The sequence below is a fragment of the Eurypyga helias genome, unplaced genomic scaffold, assembly GCF_000690775.1.
Source record: "Eurypyga helias isolate BGI_N326 unplaced genomic scaffold, ASM69077v1 scaffold3538, whole genome shotgun sequence".
In the NCBI taxonomy this organism is placed as follows: domain Eukaryota; kingdom Metazoa; phylum Chordata; class Aves; order Eurypygiformes; family Eurypygidae; genus Eurypyga; species Eurypyga helias.
Genome location: NW_010267395.1, coordinates 17,391 through 42,232, shown reverse-complemented (window position 1 = coordinate 42,232; position 24,842 = coordinate 17,391). Strand labels below are relative to the sequence as shown.

At 41.8% G+C, this 24,842-nt stretch overlaps 1 protein-coding gene across 1 annotated transcript in view; it reads right to left on the bottom strand.

The window, feature by feature from the left end:
- Window positions 1-24,631, bottom strand: part of BCAT1 (branched chain amino-acid transaminase 1, cytosolic) — a gene marked incomplete at its 5' end in the record, with an annotated part of 41,103 nt that extends 16,472 nt beyond the window's left edge. Inside the window, 5 exons of the mRNA XM_010157387.1 lie at window positions 1,398-1,561; window positions 3,847-3,966; window positions 4,848-4,958; window positions 8,222-8,422; window positions 24,560-24,631. Of these exons, the coding sequence (XP_010155689.1) occupies window positions 1,398-1,561; window positions 3,847-3,966; window positions 4,848-4,958; window positions 8,222-8,422; window positions 24,560-24,631 (668 nt within the window). The remainder of the gene's footprint in view (window positions 1-1,397; window positions 1,562-3,846; window positions 3,967-4,847; window positions 4,959-8,221; window positions 8,423-24,559) is intronic.
- Between the last annotated feature and the right edge of the window lie 211 nt (window positions 24,632-24,842).

Below are 24,842 nucleotides of genomic sequence, written 5' to 3'. Positions count from 1 at the left end.
ATCATTGCAATTAGACACCTTAGGAAAGCACTTACATTTATTTAGCAGTTGGCATCCTGGAGAGAGAGCAACAATTCCCACCCAGCTCAGGGCTTTAAAAAAGTCAAAACAAACCCATCTACCTCATCTCAAATGTATCAGATGAACAGATGGGTCATATATGTGAGATGAACCTCTTGGAACATAAAAATCACTAGAGGCAAGTTATTTCTTTTCTAGGAAAAGACAATCACAGAATTAGTAGCTGCAGATGGGCCCTGATTAATTCCATACCCTTGAGGAGCAACTGTTTTCCTAAAATGCTGCCCACAGAGTGAACCTGACTGAACAGCATGGGTTTACTCCGTAGCTGCTTTGAGGTGGGGAAAAACGTCTTTTGCTTCTGATGTTCCACAACCACCAAGACGCAAAGTCAGCAGCTCCAAAGTGCTGACCACGCTGGAGTTATGTTCCCACCTCTGGGCACAAATCACAGTAGTGAAAAGTCACAGTAGTGACTCCAGACTATTCCTTTTTTCACAGCTGACGGATGAAGGATGCACAGGAAACAGTTAATACACTTCTGAAACTAAGCAATAACGGAAAAAGAGAAAAGTCTTGGAACAGCAGACTGAACGAAGGAAAGCTGGGGGTTTGACCTTTGACTAGATTTGATTCTACAGGCTCAGTTGAGCACCACGTGACAGCTACTAACTTCCTGCCTAGAAAAGAAACCCCCAGGTAGAGACAATAAGATTCATTTAAACCAAAGACCAAACCAAGTAATTAGTTTAGCCACTTCCAAGCTTCTTGCTGCAGTCAAGTCCTAAGCAGCTTCACTTTACAAGTGAAGTACTCGGACATTAAAAATAATGTTTCTACCTGACTGGTGCTTTGGCCTCGTTAGTTGGCAGAAACCAGCCAGACTATGGTCAAGTCAATGCAGATATTTGTTCCACGCTTTCGCTTAAACACCCACACTCCCCCAGCAAATTGCAGATGGCTTCTCAGGACGGTCTGCCAAGGAGAGAGGTCAGCAGTCAACACTGCTGGCTGCCCAGCTGGCAGCAGGCTGCTGTACTGAATGCTGCATCACTGAGTGATAAATTTAGTGGCAACTTCTGCAAGGGGAACAGCCAAAGCATTACATGGAGACCTTCCAGGTCCAGTACCTCAGCCTGTGATGCTGCAAAATTGCCTCTGCAAATAGTCCACTTGGCTGTAATATCCAAACAACAAATATGCAACCAAACTGTACAAATAACATTTGCAAAGTATAGTTTTGAAATCTTTCTTACGGTACCTCATTTGTTTAACTGTTACATTTAATACCTCTACTTCTGCTGGACTAGATACTTCACTAAATCCCAAATCTCTTTCACGAGCTATGTAGAAGATGCAGAATTATGTTTTCTTACCCTCCCAGTTTGCAGTCGCCCGTTCCTCCTTTCCAAGCTCTTACATATTTTGGATCTGCCCACAAGGATATTGGATTGAAGCTTCCGCTTGCAAAGTAAGGGCCCACAGGGCTCATGATGACATACAGCAGGGCTTTAGTCGGTTTCTTCACTCCAAGGGAAGGCTGACCATAAGGAATATAAACAAATCAAAAGTTACCAGTATACCTCACTCCAAACATCAGATGTTGCACAATCAGCTTCTGAAACACTGCTTTCAGAGGACCTGCAGCATGAAAATGCTTTAACCAGGACAATGAAAGTGCTGCAATGAAGAGAAAATATTTATATAACTCCCACCTCATCCAAGCAACAAAACAACCCTGATTTTATATACTGTCACCATTCACTCACAGCTGTTCCGTTTATCTATATATTACTCTAATATTCCCAACACTCTCAAGCTTTTGAGAATTCAGAAATTAGCGTAACAAGATACTATATAATTATATGAATTAATCACAGCAGAAGCCTGCAGAGCCTTCTAGGGGGAGGATTGGCAAGAGCCACCGCTGGCAGTAACAAGAGTGGAGGAACCACTGTCAGCTGCATTAGTGATGAGAATTAGCCAATGCCACTTAGAACTGGCACTGGTAGCGTTGAATGACAGCTCTGTGAATGACTGTGTGACAAGCTAAGATGATTTGCCTGCTGCAAATGGTTCATACATCAGCACAGGAAGTAACTTGGAATGAATGTACCACTTCTTTTCTCTCTGAGACGTTGCTTCTCACACTTCCAGTCATCACGATCAATACTTACAGGTGGAAGTGAAAAGTCTGGCACTGGCCAAAGTCTGGACTTTGTGGCAGAAGACTCTCCTTAACCATAAGATTCTTTGCAATGAGCAAGATGGACAGAATCACAGAATGACTGGGGTTAGAAGGCACCGCTGGAAACCCCTTTGTCCAACCTCGCTGCTCAAGCAGGGTTACATACAGCCAGTTACCCATCATTCTGGGGATCTTCTATGCAACCCAGTGGGTTACTACTTCACTCACAGAAATCATCTCATAAAAAGAACAAGCCTATCCTTGGTTTCCAAGATTAGGTCTCCATTATAAAAAAAAGTTACTGAACTTAAATCCTTAGGACCAAAGTTCTAAGCAAAACACTGTCCATAAACAAGAAAAGCTAAACTGGGAGGAAAATAATATTGGAACTACTGGAACATTTTTCAGAAATGAAAAGAACCCTCTCGGCACCTGAGGAAGGCATAAGCATAAGCCTTCCTCAGGTGCTGAGAGGGTTCTTTTCATTTCTGTCTACATTACTCCTTCAGCCAAACTTCTAACAAGAGAAAGGTTAACTGAGATCTTGATATTTTTCCTGATTCTTACACAATCATTCAAAAGAGTTTCCAAATGGTGCTGATTCATAAAATATGAGCATAACATGCAACTCGGAGTCAGCATATGGCATCGCCGAAGGGCCAGACATGTTGGCTAACCTGAAACAAAGTTCAACAGCAAAACAACTTCCAGAAAACAACACAAAGGGGATAAAATTTCAATTTTTTAATATTAAGACTTTACAGTCACAGAGTGGAGATCCTTCCATCTGAAAATCTGTAACTAGTTTACAAGCATTAAATTAGTGGAGTCCTAGAACACATGTGAAATGTATAATGCTCATGGTATGGTAATTACTTACAGATGTGGGCACTGCAGAAGAGTAACTTGCCTAGTTGGGAACCATTTATTCTCTAGCTTCCTTGTCCTGTGCTCTACCCACTATAGGTTTCCCTCTTGCCACTGCTAAAAAAACCCACCACCTTCAAGTTTTAATTAAAACTCCCTTTTTCTAATTCCCATTATAAATACTATAGGCTTGACTCACACCCACATGAAACTCAGAGTATACACTAATAGCTAGTAGCTAAGGAGCCTCTTATAAGGTCAGATTTATTTGGGCTCAAGAATAGATTGCAAAAGAACGTGTTCTTAGTTCTGCTAATAGTCTCTCAGAAGAGCCATCTGTATTTCCTGGGTAGAATCTTCCAGAATCACTAAGGTCAGGATAGAAGTGTGAGATGAAATCACAAAATCTACACAGCAAACTGCTGTTCCCTCACATTAGTATTTTAAAGGCACCCATTACCATGTCACAAATACCTACCCTTTCAGTACAAACCCAGAGTTAATCTACCTTGAGCCGTTACCAGGCAGAAGAGTTAATCCGAGTTTACTTTCTGTGAGCCGAGGCAGTGTGTCCACTAGGTGGTGGTGTGGTCAACGTAAAGTCGGGAAGCGGAGCTACAGGTGACTTAACTCGGCAGTAAAAAAAAGTTCCCCCTGAACTGTGATACGGCTGTCTAGTGACTGCTGAGTATTTCCCTTTATCGATGGAGGCTTTTGCCTCATGCTTAAATACACAGAAGTTAAGAGGGGGAAAAAAAAGTGTTTCACACCTCAGTTCCAATTAAGGTAGGACGGATGTACAGGCTGGCAGCAGTTGAGTATGGGACCCACTCCTTTTCCACTTCCACAAGCTTCCGGATGCATTCTAACAGCTCATTCTGGTCAAAACACTGGGAAGGAAAAGAAAAGGGAGAAAAGCACATGAAGAAATACAGCCTGAACAATATTGTCTTGATACATTCATACGCTGAGGGGGACACTTCATCAGGACATGTTACGTTAAGGTGACAGCCCACAGCGGTTCGTAGGGCTCCATCTGATCTTCCTCAAGTTAATCTCTTACAGAATTTAAAATACCATGGTCTCTCTCACTGTGCCTTTTTATACAGTATCCTGAATACCTTCCTGCTGCTACAAAGCATCCTCCTGAGATAGTAAAAGGATCCATTGACCCTTCTTGCCTCTGAGGCACAGGGAGAAAACTCCCCTCGCAGCCTGCAAGCTCTGGCACCAACCCTTCGGCAGAAGAGCGCTCTGGGTTGTAACTCCCAAGGGCCCACCCAACCTCCCAGTCTGACAAAGTTGCAGGGTTCTTACAGTAATGAAGCTAATAAGCGTGGGAGGAAATTCACTGGCCAACATACGACTTCTAAAAGCAGTGTTAAGTTGCCAGCAAACCCCAAAATGAAGGCACTCAGAAGCTGGAGGACTTAACTGAAGTGGAAAGAAGAAAAGGAAGAGCAATAGTGCCAGAACAATGTCATCAGCTGCCGGCATGCAAATACCTGCAGAACAGCCCTCACCCTCAGAAATAGGCTGCGTGTACCTGAGGCAGTAGGAAGGCCACGAAGAAAGGAAAAGCTGTTGTGATTTAAAAGAAAATGCATTTCAAGTAGTTCCCTGAATAAGATCTCTTAGGGGAGTTTAACTGAAGGATTCAAGAGTCAGTGTGTTTGATAAATGTTACACTACTGTAAAGTTGCAGAGATTTGCACTCTAAAAAATCAAATACAGGCTGACTTCAGGAGAATAAGGGGCCTTGGCTACATACTGGCAGAGTTGCTCGTCTCGCTGATCGCGCCATCCTGTCCATGTTGAGGGTTGGCCGGAACAGGCGGATTTTGCCATCCACTCCTCGGTAAGCCTTCATTCCTTCAAACAACTACCAAGCAAAAAATGAAAGGGAAAAAAAAAATCAAATAATAATTGAGACACAGTATCCCATGACGATCTGTACAAAAGCAGAACACACCCTTTGGGAAGAAAAGAACTTCACTTGCCTGCTCACAGTACTCCGAGCATAAATGCTAACTAGCTAATCCTTGCAAGACACTCCTGCCAGGTAGTATCATCAAGTTATTACAAAGACGACCTGCCTATGCTTCAGATCAATCTTTCTCTGTCAGGGGACTTACTGAGAAACATTTTTTTTTCATAATTTGGTCACAACAATTAAAATTTGTAGCATGTGTTTGACTCAACTATTCCCTCACATCCTAACTGAAACCTACGGCTGAGCCAAAACAGTGTTTTCTCTTACCAAAAAACATGTAGGATTTGCTTTTATATATTAATCATTTTTAGGGCTCTGCCCAAAATGCATTTTAGTAGGAAGCATAGAATAAGGTAATTAAGGGAACTGTTGCAGTTCTTGCTGTAGTCATAGCAAAACCTTGGTCACCTATTCCCCCCATATACCCCTGTGCTGTGGATGGGGGTTTAGCTGGCATGAGAGACGGACACATCAGCCTTACACTAGAGGAAGAATGCATGAAAATGTTTCACCTGTACTTTACAGGACACTTTAATCAGTCATAATTATCCCACCAAACTGCACAATCCAGATGACTGGTGTTGATAATCAAGCTACCAGAAACTTATCCCACTGGTACCCTCCCAGCAGAATGCTCTACAGCATCTCCTAACCACAGCAAAAAAACATATCCATAGCAATTTTCAGTTACAGATTGCTAATTTCCAGTTATAATTATAAGCAGAAAACACACATATTGTATAAGTTCACATTAATATCTACATACAGGTATTATTTAGATTAAATAGTAAGGGATCGCTTATGCTTACAGACAAGAGGTCAGATTCTTAGAATCTATTTTCTGAAGCATTTCTTTGTACATTAAATTGCAGTTAAATTCATAGAACTTATACTGAATCACTGCTGTCAGTCTCCTCAGAATTCACCTCCTGACTGTTCTGCAAAAATGGCTGTAAATACATTCTACGTGCTTGGAAGTCTACATCTGCAGGGTTGTTTTATTTGGAAAAAAGAATACTCAAGGTTTTATTATTATTATTAAATTCTGTATCATTTTCCCATAAGGATCAGTGAAATGCAATGTTTAGAAACCTTTTGTGCAGTCCCATGACAGAGCTAGGTTCTTCCACATGACAAATTTTAATTGGGTTGTAACTGGGTTGCAGGAATCCCGGCAGTTTTCCTTAGGCTACATGCCAACGATGCAGCAGAACCAGAATTAGAACCCAGAACTTTTTGCCTCCAAAATTTATCTTATTCCTATGGCAATGCCAAACTTATTAAAAGCTTTATAGGCAGTTTTGAAAAAGAAACTGTTCTGAGGACAGACACTGTAGCTACAAGGAAAAAAATAGTCTTTAATAAAAGGATGGCACAGCTGGCGATATGATTGACACTTTGATACCGTTTTTATTGGGCCATTTACTAACTAACACCACATTTCTGTAACGCTCTTTTCTTATCACAGAACAGTTTTTCCCCCCCCACCCTTCTCCCAAACACATTCACAGAACTTTGAATGAGAGGGAAGAGGAAGGAATGTTACTACTGAGATTTGATGAATGGTTCAAGAGAAGTAAGAATCACATCATTACTGAAACACAAAGCCTTCTCAAGCTGTTAAATCTTTTTCTCCAAAAAATAAATACTTTTAACCTTCCAGAGCTCAGTAAAACCTTTCACTCGTTAAAAAGGGAGACAGTGATGTGTTCCAGAAATGGTCAACTTGAATAAAAGCAACTGCTGAGGTTGCTTGATGGTTGGTTGCTACAGTGTTGCGCAAACAATATCATCTGACATGTGTACATCACAGGAGCTGGATCTGGAGTTCAGCAGATCCAAACTATCACACTGCATCATGGAGGGCAAGGAGAAAGGGGAGGGAATGCCAAATTTATCATTTTTACTATACCCACTGTGTATTCATTGAGCCACAGCATTGGCACCAGATTCTCCTCTGTCTGTCCTCTTGGCTAGAGGAAACGTGATGCAATAAGGGTAAAAGAATAAAAAAAAAAATGGAAAAAAAATAAGAGCATATTCATGTTAGCAGTGATTTCAGACCAGGCCAGAGGCCGAGCATTAAAGCAATATGCTACTGAGAGTGAAATATAGATCTGGGACCCCAGCGTGGTTTCTTACTTCTTGGGCAGGTCAAGAGCTACAGCCTTTGTCACGAGGGCCTGTTGTAATTTACACAGGACCTTCGGGGGCTTGGTGACTAGATGGGGAAAACACAGGAACAACAAAAAAGGGTGAAGGCAGGAGCTCAGGGACAACAAGCAGGGAAAAGCTTGATCCTTCCCTTACACTAGAGGTTTAAAAAAAAAAAAAGAAAGAAAAGAAGCACAAGCAAATCCACTAATTCCAGTGGAGAGGCTCCCATCTACCCAGAACTGGGAGGAGAAGGAGGCTTCCATGTCAGCATATGCGCCCTACCGAGGCTCTCACACAGACGTGAGCATAGCCAAAGCTGCTCTGGAGACACAAAAGGCAGCTTTAGACAGCAAGCAGCTAAGCACGGAAACAGTTAACCACGCTGGTTTCCGACTTAACATTTCACTTTCCAAAGTTCCTTGCTGTATATTCTCTGCATAAGTTCTATTGTATATGCTGAAGGCGTCAGGTCTAGGTTGGAGCAACTCCAGACTCGTTTGGAGTTGCAAACATCTGCCTAGTCTGTCCTGCAATCCAAGCTATCAACCTTTAAACCAGCTTAAAGTAACTTTCACCAAGTGCACGCTCAGTCCCCAGATTAAAGCTACTCTTGGAATCCCACGTAGTCTTACCCAGTGGTACATTAGGTTACATCAGAGACAGTAATTGCAGCGATCCACCATCAGCGAACTAGAACAGAGAATGCTTTCTCAACTGAATTTGTTGAGAAGAACACACAAGAAAGGGCTCACCTTCACTAGGCTAGAAAGTCAAGTGAGCTAGAATCCACAGACCAGAGTTGCTTCTGAGTTATATTGACATAAACATAACCCTGTTGTAAATAACGGAATTATTCTGGAAGGACATCAGTTAAGAAAACAAAATGTAAATGGTTACTACTAAACTTAAGGCAGTAGTAGTTCTTGTATTACAAAGGTATGGCTTCAAGAGCTAATGAAACAAAATAGCAATTTCCAAATCAATTCAGTACTCACTTCTATAGCATAATGCAGAGACGAGGAGGCTGGATGCAACGAAAGGTTCTCAAGAGGCTTGATATAAGGTTTCTCCCATCCGGAAGTCAAGGACCACTCAATGGTCAGCATATTATCAGTGAACACAGTTCCAAATACCAAACCACTAGGGTCTGGTTTTTCCTTGAAAGTCGTAGCTGGGGTGATAATCAAGTCTGCAGCCTGAAGGAACATGGAGACAAAAATAAAGTGTATGAAAATAATTAATTCAGACTGTTTTAAAAATGCTTCTGCATGAGTGGACATGGACAAGGCAATATTTTATCTGTGGTGACATTTAATGACAGAATGGCTAAAGGGATTTAACCATTTAAAGGCATTTAACCTCTAAGCAGCTGGCAAAGTATTCGTGCTGTGTATGCACACATACACACAGTGCTGCTTATGCCAGAAGTAGTCAGCAGATTTTGAAGCGCTGTTAAGTGGAGAAAGCAGTATAAGGTGTAAAAAGAGAAAATCAGCAGATGAAAATTCCTTGGACACGTAGATTAACCATCCATACAAGTTCCACAAACACTCAATTGCTGTATCACAGAACATAAGCCGGTCATCAGCACCTAATCCCCCTCACAACGAAGTAGATATGTTACGATGATTTCCCTTTAATGTGTAAAACCAGCGTAAGAGATCAGTCAGCAGATTACTTGGGGCACGCTAGCTTCTTCCTTCACATTGCTATTTTCCTAGAAAGATCCCATTAGCAGAGAAGGCTCAATGTTTCCCTGTGCGATTAACTGTAAAGACTTTCTCTTACTGGCCATGACTAGGTGCAGAAATGCAGCATAGGTTTTTATACTGGTTTTGGCTGGGATAGAGTTACTTTTCTTTATAGTAGCTAGTATATTATCCTAAAGGACAGCAAAAAGGAAAGTGGGATCTCTGGCATGTTACTCCCCTTTCATACACGGAGAGGGGCTAAACAACCAGAGAGGGCTGTGAAGCGAGCAGAGTCTTCATCCACCCTCTCCATTCTCTTTTTACGCCACCCGAGCATTTGAAGTGTGCTGGTCAGAGAGGCAAGGAAGAATCCAACAAAGAATTGGATTCAAAGCTCCGTTTTCCTTCCTAACGTGACTCCAAAAGCACTGACCCTTGTTACAGCCTCCCAGGGGAAATCTTACTCCTCGGTGTTGGGTACACATGGAACAGACTGTAACACAGGTACTTCAGACTCATGTTCAAATGATTTGCACGTGCACTAAAAAGGTGGTTCTGCCAAAGCTGTGACTGACTTTAACCCTTCAGACTCAGCACACATTTTTCAAAATGAGAAAAAATGAGTCCCAAGTTATTAAAAAAGAACACGCACACCCCTGTCTCTGTAAACAACCTGGTTTTCAAGATGTCTTTAATGAACAACGGCCTGTTTCTTACTGATTGCTTGGTTTTGGTTTGGGGTGCTTTGGGGTTGGGTGGGTTTTTTTTTTTGCTTAATGGCTCAGATGTGAAATTAACTTAGAGCTGGAGCACATAAATAGCTAAAAGCTTGTTTCAAACTATCTCCTAATTATAGGGCTCATCTAGATATTACAGTGCATTAGCCTGGTTGAACTAATGCATAATCTGATGAAACAACAATTACTCTTCTTAACTCTAAAGAGTACCCTTTATCCTGCTGACAGTAAATGCTCCAATGGGAAAAGCACTATTAAACGATGTTCTGAAAATCAAAATTAATTTTACCCGACAACCCTTATCACGCTCTTTGGAAAAGAAGATATCACAGAAGAGCACGGATCAAAACAAAAGCCACAGAGGAGGGTTTGCAATTATCCACAATGCAAGACTCAGCTCAGGAAAACACGCACGCAGGAGCAGGATGCTAATGGGGCTTAAGTGAGGATGTAGAACACAGTTAGATCCTTGGCTTTATCTCTGGACAGAATCACAGCCACTAAAGAACTACTGCCAGTGGTATTAACAGCTCTCCCTGAAGTCAAGGCTTCTGCCTCGTCTCAGGCCATTTTCATGAAGGTAGTCATCTTTACAATAAATAAACTGGCCTGGGGACCAGAATTATCATATAAAGTCTCAACCTCCAGAACTCCGATATGTGTGCCGATTTCTGCTTTTATGCCTGTTCACCACTTCTGCAGCTGTGGTAGCACACCTTGTTTTAAAGTAGCACTACAAAACAGTTCATTAAGTTCATTGGGGTTAACAAATAGCTTTTATTTTAAGTATGGGGAAAGATTTTAGCCTGCCTTTTCTCGCCATCCCACACACACACGTAGAGGAAGCAGCAAGCTGCAGCCACAAGTGAAGAAACACACTTAGTTGGGAGCATTCAGGCTGCCTTTGACCCAGTTTTGCTACCAAAGGTATTTCCCCAGATTTGTAGACCTGGAGTTCAAGAGAGCCTTAGACAGTCTTGGTCATATGAATGATAATTTAGTAAACCTATTCCAATCAAACCCAAGCACACTGTTCTGCTCTAAAGGTCAATACAAAGAGGGTCGCGGATCCAGAGTCTCCCCTACGTTGGCTCATTGCAGAGGAGAGGTGGGCCAAGCGCTCGCTCCTGCAAATTCAGGAATCCCCTACGTTGGCTCATTGCAGAGGTGGGCCAAGCGCTCACTCCTGCAAATTCAGGACGAAGGGTACCCCACATGATGGGCAGTCCCACAGCAGTGCCTGTGGCTCAGAGCAGTAGCCCACACCGCTCAGCACTCAGCCCCAAGGGCCGGGGGCTTTCCGCAGTCACAAACAGAAATCACTGCACTGGGTTTCAGGCTGCATTGTGTGAAGGCTGAAAGTCTAGGGAGGGAGGTAGCGATGATGCTTATCCAGAAAACAAGCAAATATTTTCTGGGGGACATAGCTTCCTGGAGCTGTGCACTCCGAACAAGGAGCCCACCTGCTGTTTCTCAGCTCCTCCAGCGTTTAGGGAAAACAGCTTTCATTCAGGCATTTTGCCCTAATGAAGACTTCAGAGTATCACATACAACAGCTGACCCATAACACTTCCTTCAAGCAGGAGGAACACCCTGCAGAAGAGCTCACATATAGGCTAAACTGTACAGACCAGTAGGGCAGCAATCATCAAACAGGCAAAAAGGCAACTTTCCCGATCCTCATAATCCTGTTAAGCTCTCGTGCATTTAAGATTTTTTTTGGCCATTATGTTCTTAAGGCTCTTGTGCCATATTCATTCTTCTGTATTTTTCTCTCTTCTTACCAAGTAGCCACGTAGTGCAAGTCAACAGTATGCAAAACCACCCGAATCCTTCAGAATCCCAGTGCTTTTTATGCCAAGACACCATCAAGCACTGCAATACATTTGATCTTTTTTTTTTCCCATGGAGGGGAATGGAGAGGGGGCAGGGAGTTGGAGAACCCATCCTTGGAGTGCTCTCTCCCACAGCGTAATCTGCAACATGAAGTACTGCCAGCACCCTCACCCTCTTAACGTGTCCCCAAGTCCTGCCCCAGCATTTTGTGGTGACGTTCAAGAAGCGTTGGCGGGAGGGAAACCAGGCATTCAGAGGAACTCACACCAACAGAGCAGAGCAAGGCCGGGTGACTAACACCAGGAGCACTGCTTAAGTACCAACCCCGATTACTTTAATATCACTCATTAAGAAACTATCGCAGTGCTACCATGGTATCACTTATGAACTTTATAAAGAGCAATTTCTTTCCTTCCTCTCTTAACAGCCCTGAAAGCAGCATTAAGGATGCATTAGGGATTGGCATTAACACCCATCCAGATCTCCGCTGTTTGCACTGCCAATACAAAGGGCAATTTTCAACCAGGTTTGAGTTGTGCTTGCTTTGTTTATCAGCGTGCTCTCAAGCACCTGCTGATGCTGCTGCCTAATAAAACCATTCAGCTGGAAGGGTGTCTCCAGGTCCCAGCCCAGGGCACTCGGATAAGAAATAGGAAGAGCCAGATTGCCCTGCTTAAGGTAGGCAGAAGGGAATGGTGGGGAAGACAGCTGGACGCTGCTGATTCTCAGGGCTTATACAGCAATGCTACACCTACAAACAGCCACTGTCACACTCAGACGCACTTTTTTTAATAGCCCTTCATCTGAATATTGCCTGCTCATTCCAATGCAACTTATTCCAGAGCAAAGCTTTACCCAGCCCAAGCGAAGAAGATCTATTGTCACCTCCTGAAACTAGAATTCATCATTTGATCACAACAGATCTTGTCAGTCATGAGCTGTGTCAAATTAGAAGTGATGCGCTGGTCAGTGTTGATTTTAACTGAAGCTGTAGCAAGACATTATGGTGCCCCTGGCCAAGATGTCACTCTAATGCTTATTTTACCCAGCCTTTGCAATAGCCTTACGTGGAGTTGGAGCTGACAGCAGCCTCTAGCCAGAGCTGTTACTCTCATTACTACATCCCTACCTTTCTAGAGAGTTGTCTTGGCTAGGTGCAGAGGGCAAACGCATATTTTGGCCTACTCTCTCCATCAAGTTTTGGCAACGCCTTCCCAAATAACCCTTGGCTGCAGTTATTTTCACTGCACTGAAACTACTAGACCATAAGCAGTAGGTTGAGCAGCTGTAACAGGTGGAACTCCTTTGACATACCCCAACTTTTCTAAAGGCTGTGCTGGGCCAAGCATTTCTATCACTTTCTGGAGCAAAACCAGAACCGGCAGCCTCTGCTGTAAAATAGCTCACAAGTTACCCAACTGCAACAGCAAGTTCCAGCAGAGATCCTCAAAACATTAACATCCACTCACTGAGACTGACGGTAATCCACCCTGATGAAATACGTAACCTCCCTGACTTGGTAGCCAAGGTGATTCATTCAAGATCACAAAGGAACAGTAATTATTATTTTTTATTACTTATGCTGAGTTTGTACACATATCCGAGGAAAGAACAGGGCCTTCTGATGCAATAGCAAATGTAGAACCTTAGACACAATTGAACAACTTGTTTTGCCCTTGCACTTGTGAACAGCAAAACGCAGTTGCAGTAGCAGAGTGAGTTTTGAGGAGGAGAGAGACTACAAAGAGGGTGACAAATTATTACAAAGGGGAAAGGTAGCAAAGCGTAGCCAGGGGCAGCTGGAGAGAATGAGGCTGGGACTAGACAGAATGGTTTTGAGGAGGGCTTCAGGGATGAGGATGACATTTTCCTGCTGTTCAGTCCCTATGGCTGTAGCACTCTCATCATTGTTTTTGGGCCCCCTCCAGCACACACATCTCTATCCCGGAAAGCCATTATTTCTGCTGGAGCAGCTACTTTCACCCCACAACACTTCCTGTCTGGCCTCCTGAACCTGAGGCTTCTCCTCTATGCCAGCCTGAAGAGAAGAGGCTTGCGCTGCCAAAGGGAAGAAATGGTGGGCAACTAGGCTGGGGATAGCAACTAGGCTGAAGAAAGTGGCTTGTTAATTCACTTTTGGAAGCCAAAAACTTCTCTTCTCATAAACAAGGCGGCTTTTTTTGGCCTTGCAGCCAATATGCAAGCTACTACCATTCTCCTGAAACCCATTCAGCTCCATCGCCTTCCAGATGTCGAGCTGCAGGTGACAAAGGATCGCTTCCATTTTCCTGCGAACCTGAGCAGTCTCTTGAAGCTTATCCATTCAACATTCCAGCCCAGCAGCCTTATAAAGCAGGGTTCAGGCTACTATACATTGCACATAATTGCTCCTCTAGAGTAGCTAGTACTAGCAGCCCACAGGGAATTGCAACCTGATCCAGGAAGAGCCTTCACCACATGGGCTTGCTTCCTGGAGGCAGACATCACAAATCATGCTTAACAGCTACTGCTGCACACACAGAGAAAAGGCTTGTGCCAAACTACTGCCAAACGCCAAGAGGAATCAGGGGTGACATGCCAACTCCTCCACCAATGGCATCAGAGCAGACAGCAGCAGTGCTGATCTCTGCAACTAGAAAGTAGGAAAAGGGTATGGAGGCTGTGTGTGTGTGAGGGCAACTGGTACTTTTCTCCTTCACTGGGATAATATGAGTGATCACTTGTTCTGCTTATTCCTAAACCCTGCCTTAGAAATAGAAATGCTGAACACTGCTCCAGCAGATGAAACCAATGGCAACCTCTTCAAGCAGCTGTTATTTTTGTACAGTTTGTATGACTTACTACCTCTCAGTTCTATCCACTAATCACTAGCTGACACCAGAGCAGCATCTGCTTGAATAAAAAAAAAGTACACTTAGTCCTACAGGCCTTAGGTAGGCCAAGATCTGTGGTTTTATTTCTTTTCCCAACCACACCTTCTTTGGAAAAGACTGCTTTTTTCCGGGCAGAGACCACGACTTTCTGTGTAGGGTTAAGCCCTGTGGCTCTGATCACAATAACAAAGTCTATAGTAGGAACAGTAAGAGTTCTATCAACTCAAAAGACAGTAAGACAGAGTTAAATAAATTCTTAGAAATCTATTACTAGCTTGTAAGTAGAAAAAGTAATGTTAATGTAAGCTATCCTATAATCCCTTTACCATCATTACTATTTTAAATTTACAGCAGAGCCTGAGGCTTGAGAATTGAAAGTGTGCCAAGATATAAGAAGATTTGAGCAGGAAGAAAGCCCTAATCTTCCTACTATTAAAAAAAAAAAAAAAAAAGGAGAAGCATGCAACAAATTATCTTCTGCAACCCCAGGGAGAATACCTAGAACTCTTTCAACATAAAGCTTCCCCGAGACTTCATCCGAGAATATGTTAGCACATGTAATTGGACTGGGGCCTGCAATCATTGCATCAGGTTGACTCTACACCAGCTAATAAACCACAGAACAAATGACAAAGCAAACGGGAGTCAAACCTCTGAATCAGCTGTGATTCAGTCATGGAAACAACAGAAAATATGGCTGGAAGGACTTTGTCTAGTCCATCCTCTGCAAGGCATCTAACCTAAACTATTCATAGCAGATACTTATCAAACATCCTGAGCTCCTGCTACATTCTGCAAGCAATGGGAAGAACAGGAGAAGGGCACAACATGCTGTTGGCTTCTTTAACCTTTCCCCTGGCCTGACCAATGCTCCAGCTCTGATGCTGGAGTGTTTGATCCGGAGCAGTAGGCAGGGAAGTAAACCTGCTCTGACAAGACAACAGATAAGTGGTTGGAATTGACATACAGGTCTTTCTTGCCTTAAAGAATGAAAAGGGCTCCTAGGACAGCAGCACAGATGAAAACGCAGTCTGAAGCTCCCAAAACGCACCAGAAGGGAAATAAAGATGTTGGAAAGCTCCAAACCAACTAGACTATAGAGAAAGCATTGCAGAAACCAATCTTGCCCTACAAAACACTCAAGTATGTGGATAATGCATAACCTCGATGTCAATAGCACTAACTACATTTTAAGAGTTCTTCCATATGTTGCTGAAATGTTCCCTTGCACCATCTCTCACGGATTTGATCCAAACTCCAGTTACTTTAATCAAGAACCATTCCTCTATCTTTGTAGGAATTTGGATTGTAAAGGCAAAACTACTTTTAATCTTTACAGTCTCACCCATTTCTACTGCTTCAGGAAAGTTAAATGAACTAGTACTAATTTGGGGGTGGGTGGGGTGAGGGGATGTTGTCCCTTACTCATTAGTCTGTTCTTACTGACACAGTTTTCAGAAGGTACATATTTTTAAGTTAAGGAAGATAAAGGAATGGGGTTCCTACAGATCCCAATGAAACTTTCTACCTGATATTAAGAAAATCTTAAGGAAAGCATCTATTTCATTTTAATGGGGTCTATCCCCTCTACTCCAGCTAATGCTATTTTCGGATCTACAGAAAAGCGTCTAGTATCTCACCTATGAAAATTATATAAAACAATTCAAATATTAATACCTCTTTAAAATACAAACCACAAAGATGCTCAGACTATTAAACATAGGAACTGGATACATTATTGCATTTTGGTCCTATAAACGATTTGTTTATATAACAGCTATTCCAGGTAACCAAGCGGGGTGACCAGAAAGAGTGGCTAGGGAAGCAGTATGAGCAGGCTTCAATGCAGCGATGGCACTGGACAGAAAAACACGCTGCTATAGCTCCCTGTTACCGCTGGTCAGGTTAGCTATATAAAAATACTCTGTGGCCATGCAACTGCACCTCATGTCTGCAATGTAGATATACCTGGGCTTTTGATCAGAAAGAAGCAATTCCTTATGGGGAATCAGAGATGGCAGTTCAGTAATAGCCCAATTCAGTTTGGTAATAGCCCAATTCCTTATACACAGTCCTCTCATAGACTCAAACATTTCCCTAAATACAAAGCTAGGACCATTCTTCACTAATGGAACACATAAGCTAATTACCCTATTCATATTATTCACTATTAGTATATACTGCTTCTTCTCAAAAGATCTGACAGCTTGGTTAATGCAATTCCTGATGCTGTGCTGCTTCTCGCCTCCCAACCACTGTATTTCTGCATTGTAGCATAAACACAGCGTTCCATTTTTAGAAAGAGTTTGCCTGGGAGAAGGTTTGAGCCTAACACAAGCTGAGGGCTCACACTGGCCTGTGACACAAAAGTGGAATAGAGAGATATGTGACATTTCACCGATACCACATTTTTGTACTGCGGCTCGGCAGTTTGGATGTTCAAATAATGCTGTATGAAAACAGAACTTAAAAATCTGGTCCACAAAGATTTAAGACACTACTGTCTCCTGGTTCTGGAAATATCAATTTCTATTTCATATGAAGAAAGTGCAAGAATAAAAGAGAGATATTTACATGTAAGCATTTCTGAAAACGTAGACATATTGAATTAAAAAAAAAATAATTTCAACCTTAAAATTCAGATGAACAAATTGGAAATCCTTTGCCCAAGTAGCCTGGCCAGTCACAAACATGTTATGCGGAGTAGCCAAGAATAGAATCATAATCTCACATGTCCAAGACCTGAGCAGTTGCAATTAAATCTTCTTACCCTGATTTTAATAAGCTTGCAGACATGCAGGGAAGTGGATTCATGGAATGAGGGCATTCAGAATTTATAATTTCTTATGGAATTTCAAAAACTTTGGGGAATATAAAATGCTTTCATGGTACAGTCTCTTACACAGAGGTTAGGGGAATAATTTCAAACACTCAGTTAACCACACCTGCCTTTTTCTCCTACCCCACCTCCCTCTCACACTGGTAGACAGAGGGTAAACTTACAAGTTACCATGAATTTCAATGTTTGATTTGCCACTGGACCTGCCACATTTTGGCAATTTTTTCCATTCAGTACTTTCCTAGAAACTAAATACAGGATTAAGATAAAACTCCTCCAGCTCTTGTAGCTGTTAGTTCATGAGAGTTAGGATATAATTTCAAAAGCCAACAGAATCCTATGGGAAAAAAAAAGACTAAATTATCTTTCTAAATTGTAATTCCTGTTCATGTGTGTTCAGCAAAGAAAACATTTAATATCAAAACTGGGCACTTGATATCACAATGACATTCAAATTTAAGAATTCTTGGAAATAGGTATGAACACAGTGGATTTGACAAGTTTTGGAGTCAAATAGTTTTCCTTTGGGAATCATTGGCTGGTGCTAAAGGCCTGCATTTTAAAAGCAGTTATTCACCTTAGGAAATATAAATCAAGAAAATTATACAAACCAAATGGAATTTCCAAAATTCTAGTACAATTCCTGTGTTTTTACAGACACCAACTGTATCTTAAGCTCCTAGATAAAAAGATGATAAAGCATCACTTTCTTTGTGCTATAAATCAACTCAGCCAAATTGTCCCCTGGCTGTTTTCCTAGCATCTTCCTTTTATCTTGACTAAAAGCTCCTGTTATTTGCTAAGGCAATTAGCCTTATTTGCAAATCCTACAGCTTCAGATAATAGGACAATCAGTTTCTCTACTACAGCTCAGAAAACCTATTTGCTAAAAGCCTGCAAGTATTTACAGGATGTTACCCACCTGAAGAGAAACACAGAGCTACTTGTCACCAAGCTAAAACTGCAAAGAGCTGCCACAGATTTCAAATGCCACCTTACAGGTGGACACCTGATGGCCTGAGAAGCCTACCTGCAGACTCTCGGGAAATCATCCCTTAGCCTATCATGGAAGAATCATGGTGAATTGTTTTCACAGCACTAAGAACTTGTGGTTGTTCAGTAGCATTTCTTGGCTTCTACGATCCTGAAGCAGTGATGCTACCGCTGCTGCTTTGTGGTAGCAAGCTTGACCTTTTCTAACACAATGCCCAGGCCACACACGCTAAATACTGTTATGACAACAACAGTATTGGCCTCCAGTTTGGCATCCCGATCTAACAGTGGCTACAGCTGTGTACTTCCATGCACATGATATGGAGATGACCTATCAAATGGTAACTGATGCAGTTTTAGGAGATTCAGACTGGATGTCAGAAAAAAGTAGCACAGCTCTGTGCTCAACAAAGGCACAGCTGACCTGGTCTGGTGCTGGCAAGAGTCCCACTTTCAGTGGGAGGATAGACTAGGTGGCCTATGGTTCTAAGACACAAAATATCTGGAGGTGCCTTCTTGTGTAACACTACGTCGAGACACACACAAACATACAGATATCCAATGTGTCGTCTTTCTTTTACTGCTTCAAGGCAGTTTATATGAAAGCAGCTGTCCTACATACTGCTCATTGCAGCACCAAGAGATCGGTGCATTTCAGTAATAATTTTTTCCCCAAACAGCATAAAGGAAAAGTTCTAGCTGGTCAATCAAAATTTAAAATGGGCTCCAATATAGAATTTAAAACGGAAATGCAGGGCATTCTCCCAACAGCCCCCCAACCCCAAAAGCACAGAAGAACCAACAGCTGCAACATGACCAAAAGCCTCGCTGAGTGCCCATATGCTTTCGCAGGTACATTATTTTTTACCGTCAATAGAAAATGACAAATTGAGAACAAGCTGGAGGGAAGAGATGTGAAAATACATAAACCATGTAAACTGCTGTATATTTGTTAGCCTTGTACAGAATGTGATAACTACAATGCATGTACATCCTCATGCCAAAAACATTTCAGCATTCACTGGACCCATATGCTCCAAGCATGTCCAAAACTTTACCTATTGCTCGGGTAAAAGGAAAACACAAGAGACGTCCTATGTACTTCCTACGGTCTTCGAGGAGTGGAACTTTCACCATGTAACACTAGTGTTGTGCCAGTGTGAGACAGTCAGTTAATTCAGATTTTTAACAGAGGTTTCAAAAAATTAGACTATTCTGTACTTCCTGCATTTTTAATATTTGCATTGGAAGGAAAGAAGAAAATTTGGTGAAGAAAGAACTTCCTTCTTTAAACAAACAGGGTTGGAAAACTGTTTGTTCCTTATCTCTGACAGCAACTTTTCCACTTAAAAATAGTTTTCCAAAATAAAACTGTCTAGTATCTCAAAATGGATTGGACCCTCTCCCAGTCCCCAAAGTAAGGAATCCTATATCCCGCTATATTTCGTAGAAATTATAGACACACTTGAGTTTCACTAGGATGAACATGATAATGAATCACAGTAATATAGTCTTAGTAATGTAAACAGCAAATACCATAATTAGTTAGGTTTTCCTTTGAAAGACTGTTTTGAAAATAGGCATACCTTTCTCCACAGAAAAAAGGAATTTTTCCAACTCTTACCAACATACACTATTTAAAAGAAATGCTGCATACTGCAATAGCAACTACCCTACATCTTAACAACATAGATTACTCTTGTAATACTACCTTATTCATAATTTTAATGTTAAAAAATATAAACCTGTTCTTTATCTTTGATGCTATTGCACTGTTTTGCAAGAACATGGAACAAGGCAGAGAGTCGGTACCGGGACGGTGTGTTTTGCCCAGAGCTGACCAAGCTCACGGTCATTTGGTGCAATGGCTACACGTTGTAAAACACACAACTGAATGTCCTGTTACAAGGATCAACTACACCGTTGTGAGGAGACCTCCAAGAACAGGATCAACATCTGTAAAACATTCAATGGCAATCTCTGCATTTGAACAGGGCAGTAAATTTTCAGTTTCTTCATACTTCATCCAGAGGTAAGAGAACACTACAGCTTTAGATTCTGTGGGAAAACTGTCAGAGACATCGGTTGTTTATTTGTAGGTTATACCTACAGCATGGAAATAATGTTTATGCCCTAATTCATACAATACCTACCACAATGTCAGCTAGTTCACAGCTTGGGCTCTAAAACGTTATAGCAATGCAAGAAACAGATACCAAAACATCCATTTTTACAGAAAATTCCCTATATTCAGCATCTCACACAGCTAGACGTGAGCTAGCTTCAGAGTGGAAGCCAGGCAGACATATCAGCATAGCACTCTATTCAGTCTAGCAAGTCCAAGATCTCGACAGGGGTTATTAATCTGAGCACAGCACTGCATTAGCCTGCCTGTATAGCTTCCAGTCTGCCACGGGCTCGCATCCCACTGGCCTGGAGCCTGGGAAGGTTGGGTTTGTCTGCAGAAGACTGCAGGAACACTCACAGTTATTTAGAGTAACATGAGGAGCCATTTGGATACAGAAGTTCCAGCTAAAGCATTCCACTACCACAAATCTTCATATTAGCAAGTCAGTCCAGACCCACTTGTGAACTACAGCCGCTTTATTCTGCTTTGGCGTAGCAGACTAGCCAGTGTTTCCCACAAGGTCTGCCCCATTTTGTTGCACTAAATAGGCCGTTACAAAGTAAAATAAAAGAACTGTCTTTTGCACCAGTAAGATGCCCAACTAGCTCTACATAGCTTCAGATCACTAAAGCACAGAGGAACATCATAGGAGTAGGTGGTACCTTCTGAAAGTGTTCCACCTTAGCAGCCTCTCACAGAGAAAATGTGTCCCACGACAAAAGGTTACATAAAAACTGAAATCATCTTTCTGGATACGGGTTGATAACACGAGGGACAGAAAATGCAATTGTAGATGCCTTTACTTTCCTAAGACCACGTATTATGAATTCAAAGTCAGGCTTAATACACACATTAAAAGAAACCACATTAGGGTTGCGTACAGAAATAGACCAGGGTATTATCCAACCAACGTTCATTCTGTCTTCTGACCGTACAATAAGCAGAATGAGTGCATCAAAGAGATTTTTAATCCTAAACATTAAGTGGTTTAGACATACCTATGCTGTTTCATGGTATTACTGAATGCAAAAAAACATGTTTAAGAGCAAAACCAGGTATGTGCATTTCTTGATTCAACATTCTGAAATACAATGAGTGGTGCAGGGGACGACTGCACTTTCAATTACTGATTTCATACTCCCCTCCTAGAGGTCCAGTGCTGACAACAGGCAAAAATTACAAGTATAACTTCTTCAGTTATGGTCACAAACCACTGCAGTTATTCAAATAAATAAACACATAAATATGTGCCTACAACAGCTGGGGGAGGGTGGAAGATTTCGCTCTAGTGGAAGGAGCTGGGTAGATAAATCCTGAAGATTTGACACTTTCTACAATACAGGAAACTAGCATAATCACAATTTCCTTCAGTGTTTCTTATCTATTCCAAGATCACTGGTCTTGTGTCAACCCTAAATGTGATACATTAAGTATCTTGTAAATCACAGACCTGTCAGGATGATATTTTTAACTGCGGAAGGGAGTCAAATTAAGGTAGTTAAGTAGCAGTTAAAATGAGCATAATAAAGTGCACTACTGATTTAAGAGAAGCCCAGGAGAATCAAAAATAGGGAGCAGCTAGCAGAGGGGCTCACTGCTTGCTAGAAGCTGTAGGTAGCATTACTGCCTTCCCTCCCAGTGCCTAGGGACTGTCCAAGTCTATCCACCTTTTCAAGTCAGGCAGAAACTGCAGTAAAATTCAAAGCAGCTCACCCCACCTAAAAAGCAGACCACTGCATTCTAAAAGAAATGTCTCCAGAGGGCTAAACTGGCCTTCAAACGTTGGGCATCATCCACTTCAAACAGTATGTTTTATGTAAGCACAAACAAAAAACATACCCTGTTTTCTACATTCCCACAATCCTGGATTACTTAGGTTACTGGCATGAAACTGCAGTTTTCTTCAGCACACCCAGCCCCGGGTCAACTTGATCCCTTTGAAATATTATTAGCTATAGTTTCTGAAATTGTTAACTGTAACCATCTTCTACAGAAGTGTTAGTGAAGTTCCCTAGAATGAATCCAGGCCATTTTATTTGTCTCTGTCTGGTGTTATTTTTTCCTTCATTTATAATTTTTTTCTTTTTATTTTGACAACGAAAGCTAAAGAGACCACAGATAACGACTGTAACGCATGGCAATGCAATCAGTGCCCATATTCCCATCATAACTTTCATACACACACCACCCCTAGTGCAGTATTTTCTGAAAATCTGCACCTCTTTCTGGTGACTGCAGCTAATCTTCAGAAACAGAGCCATAAGGCCGGAGTCAACTTACAAATCAGACTGCAGCCTGAGCCAGCTGTTCTTTCTAGTGTTATTCCCTTTATGACCATCTGTCCCACCTGCTAATATATTTTTCCCCTCACACAGACTCTCCACTACAATGATCTGCCATTCTGGCCAATACACAAGTATTGATGGAAAGGAAACTCGATTACATCCAACTTTGTGCCACCCAATATCTGAAGCTTTGACGAGGCACCTACTTGACTGCCAGTGTAATTCAATCAGCCTTAAGTCTGCTTTAATTTAGGCCCCATTCACCTACGACGCAAACACCATCAGAGTTTGTTGTCACTCTGTCTATCTTCCTTCTGGACTACACCAATGAGTGGAAGGAAACAGTACAGTGCGGTTACACAGGAGTCTCCTCTCTGTAAAGCAAAAGCAATTTTGGGGTTTAAATACTCCAGCACACTCTACTGAATGAACCTACTGAGATCTATCTTGTCTACTTATTAAAGGGGAATTCACAAAACAACTCTGCACTCCATATTTTTGAATTCTTCGGGTTTCAAAATTGATTGCATGCCTTTGACATTTTCCAAACCTGTTCTTCTGGCTGAAAAGTAATTCTAAATCTTCTTGGGCAGAATTGCCAGAGAGACACAATGCAAGGAAATGAGGAAGAGAACAGGGAAGGACTGAGAATGGGGGAAAAAAAACCCTCAACCAACCAACCAATGAAATGGCATGTTGCTGCACGGCGAGATTCTGTAGTCATGGACTCTCAAGAATTCTTTGCTGGTTTCAATGAGACCAGCATCAGAATAAATCTCATCAAGGAGTCCAACACATTTTCTACAATATTTATTTTCCGTATCTGGATAAAGCCTGGCAACTAAAAGGGAAATAACTACTTAAGCATAATTCAGGACTGCACAGCAGTGACAGTGCCCATAAAATCGGGAAGAGCATGACAGTTACAAAGTGAATCATTATAATTTCATCTCAAGTACTGCTGACAATAGCCAGCAATAACAGAAAGGGAACTGCTGAAAAAGGACAAGTGAGGTCACATTTTTCTGGGTATTATTTTTAAACATCTGCAAAATATAGAGGAGTTTTTTTTAAAGATATTAAAGGAGAGAAAGAGAGGGGGAGAAAAAAATTACAGATGTGTGACATAAGGAATAAAGTCAAAAGGAGTCTAAAGGAGGCAGTGGGAAAAGGAGAATGAGGACAGATGGTAGAATTCAAAGAAGTACATGCTGATGGTCTTCACATTCCAACAGAAAATTGAAAGTTGACACCTGCATTCACACAGGGCTTAAAAATGAGCTCTTAGTCACCAGCACTACATTCAGGAAGGAGGCAGAGGAAAAGAGCGAGAGCTTACCTGAGCTCAGTTCTAAACATAAGATTAAAGAAAAAAAGGTGGATTCAATTTCATGTCTGTTCCTGGCAGCTGTTCAGCAGTGCTTATTATCACAGCCCTGTTTGCTTGTTCAGTGCTGATAACGTGCCAGAGCTGCTGTGTGCTTTGGAGTCCTTCTGAGAGCCTTCACTCCACAACTTTTAGACCAGATGGAAAAACCTACTTTTGGACACCATCCATAATGCCAAAGGTCAACAAATAATAGAGTGTTACATAGACTTTGTTTGGAAAAAAACTTAATGGGGGAAATCAACGTTTATTTCCATTGCCTGTGAAGCAGATAAGAGTTGAAAAGAAAATCACCTATACCATTTTCTTTTTTGCTTAATGACTACTAACCTTTTAACTAGTACCTGAAACTATAATAAATTCAATTTATCCTTGTAACATTCTCAATTCCTAAACTGAAAACATTTTCAGCAAATTCGACTTCCGGAATTACTGACAGAATGATGATGCCCAAGCACGTCAGTAGCTGTGAAGGCTTGCACAACAACCACGACCATGGTACGGATGCTGTCTGGCACCATCTAATCAAACGCCACGACACGCGTCTTCTAGCAAACAACACACCTTGAAAGACTCAGTCACGTGCTTCGCCGTTTCTCCCGAACATCCTCCAGCCGTGCACTCATTCTGACAGCCCTAGGAGAGATAAAAACAGAGGAAATCAAATGCAATGCACATGGCAGGAAAGTTGATACACGTTCAGTTCTTTTTAGGGACAAATTGTACCAAATGATCACCCAGACTTCGTCATCAGCAAATATATTAGCAAGAACTTTTTGGTAGATTCTTAGCACAACTTCCCACTTTCTAGGTTTTAAGTTTTACTTCAGTTGCATTATTATTAAAC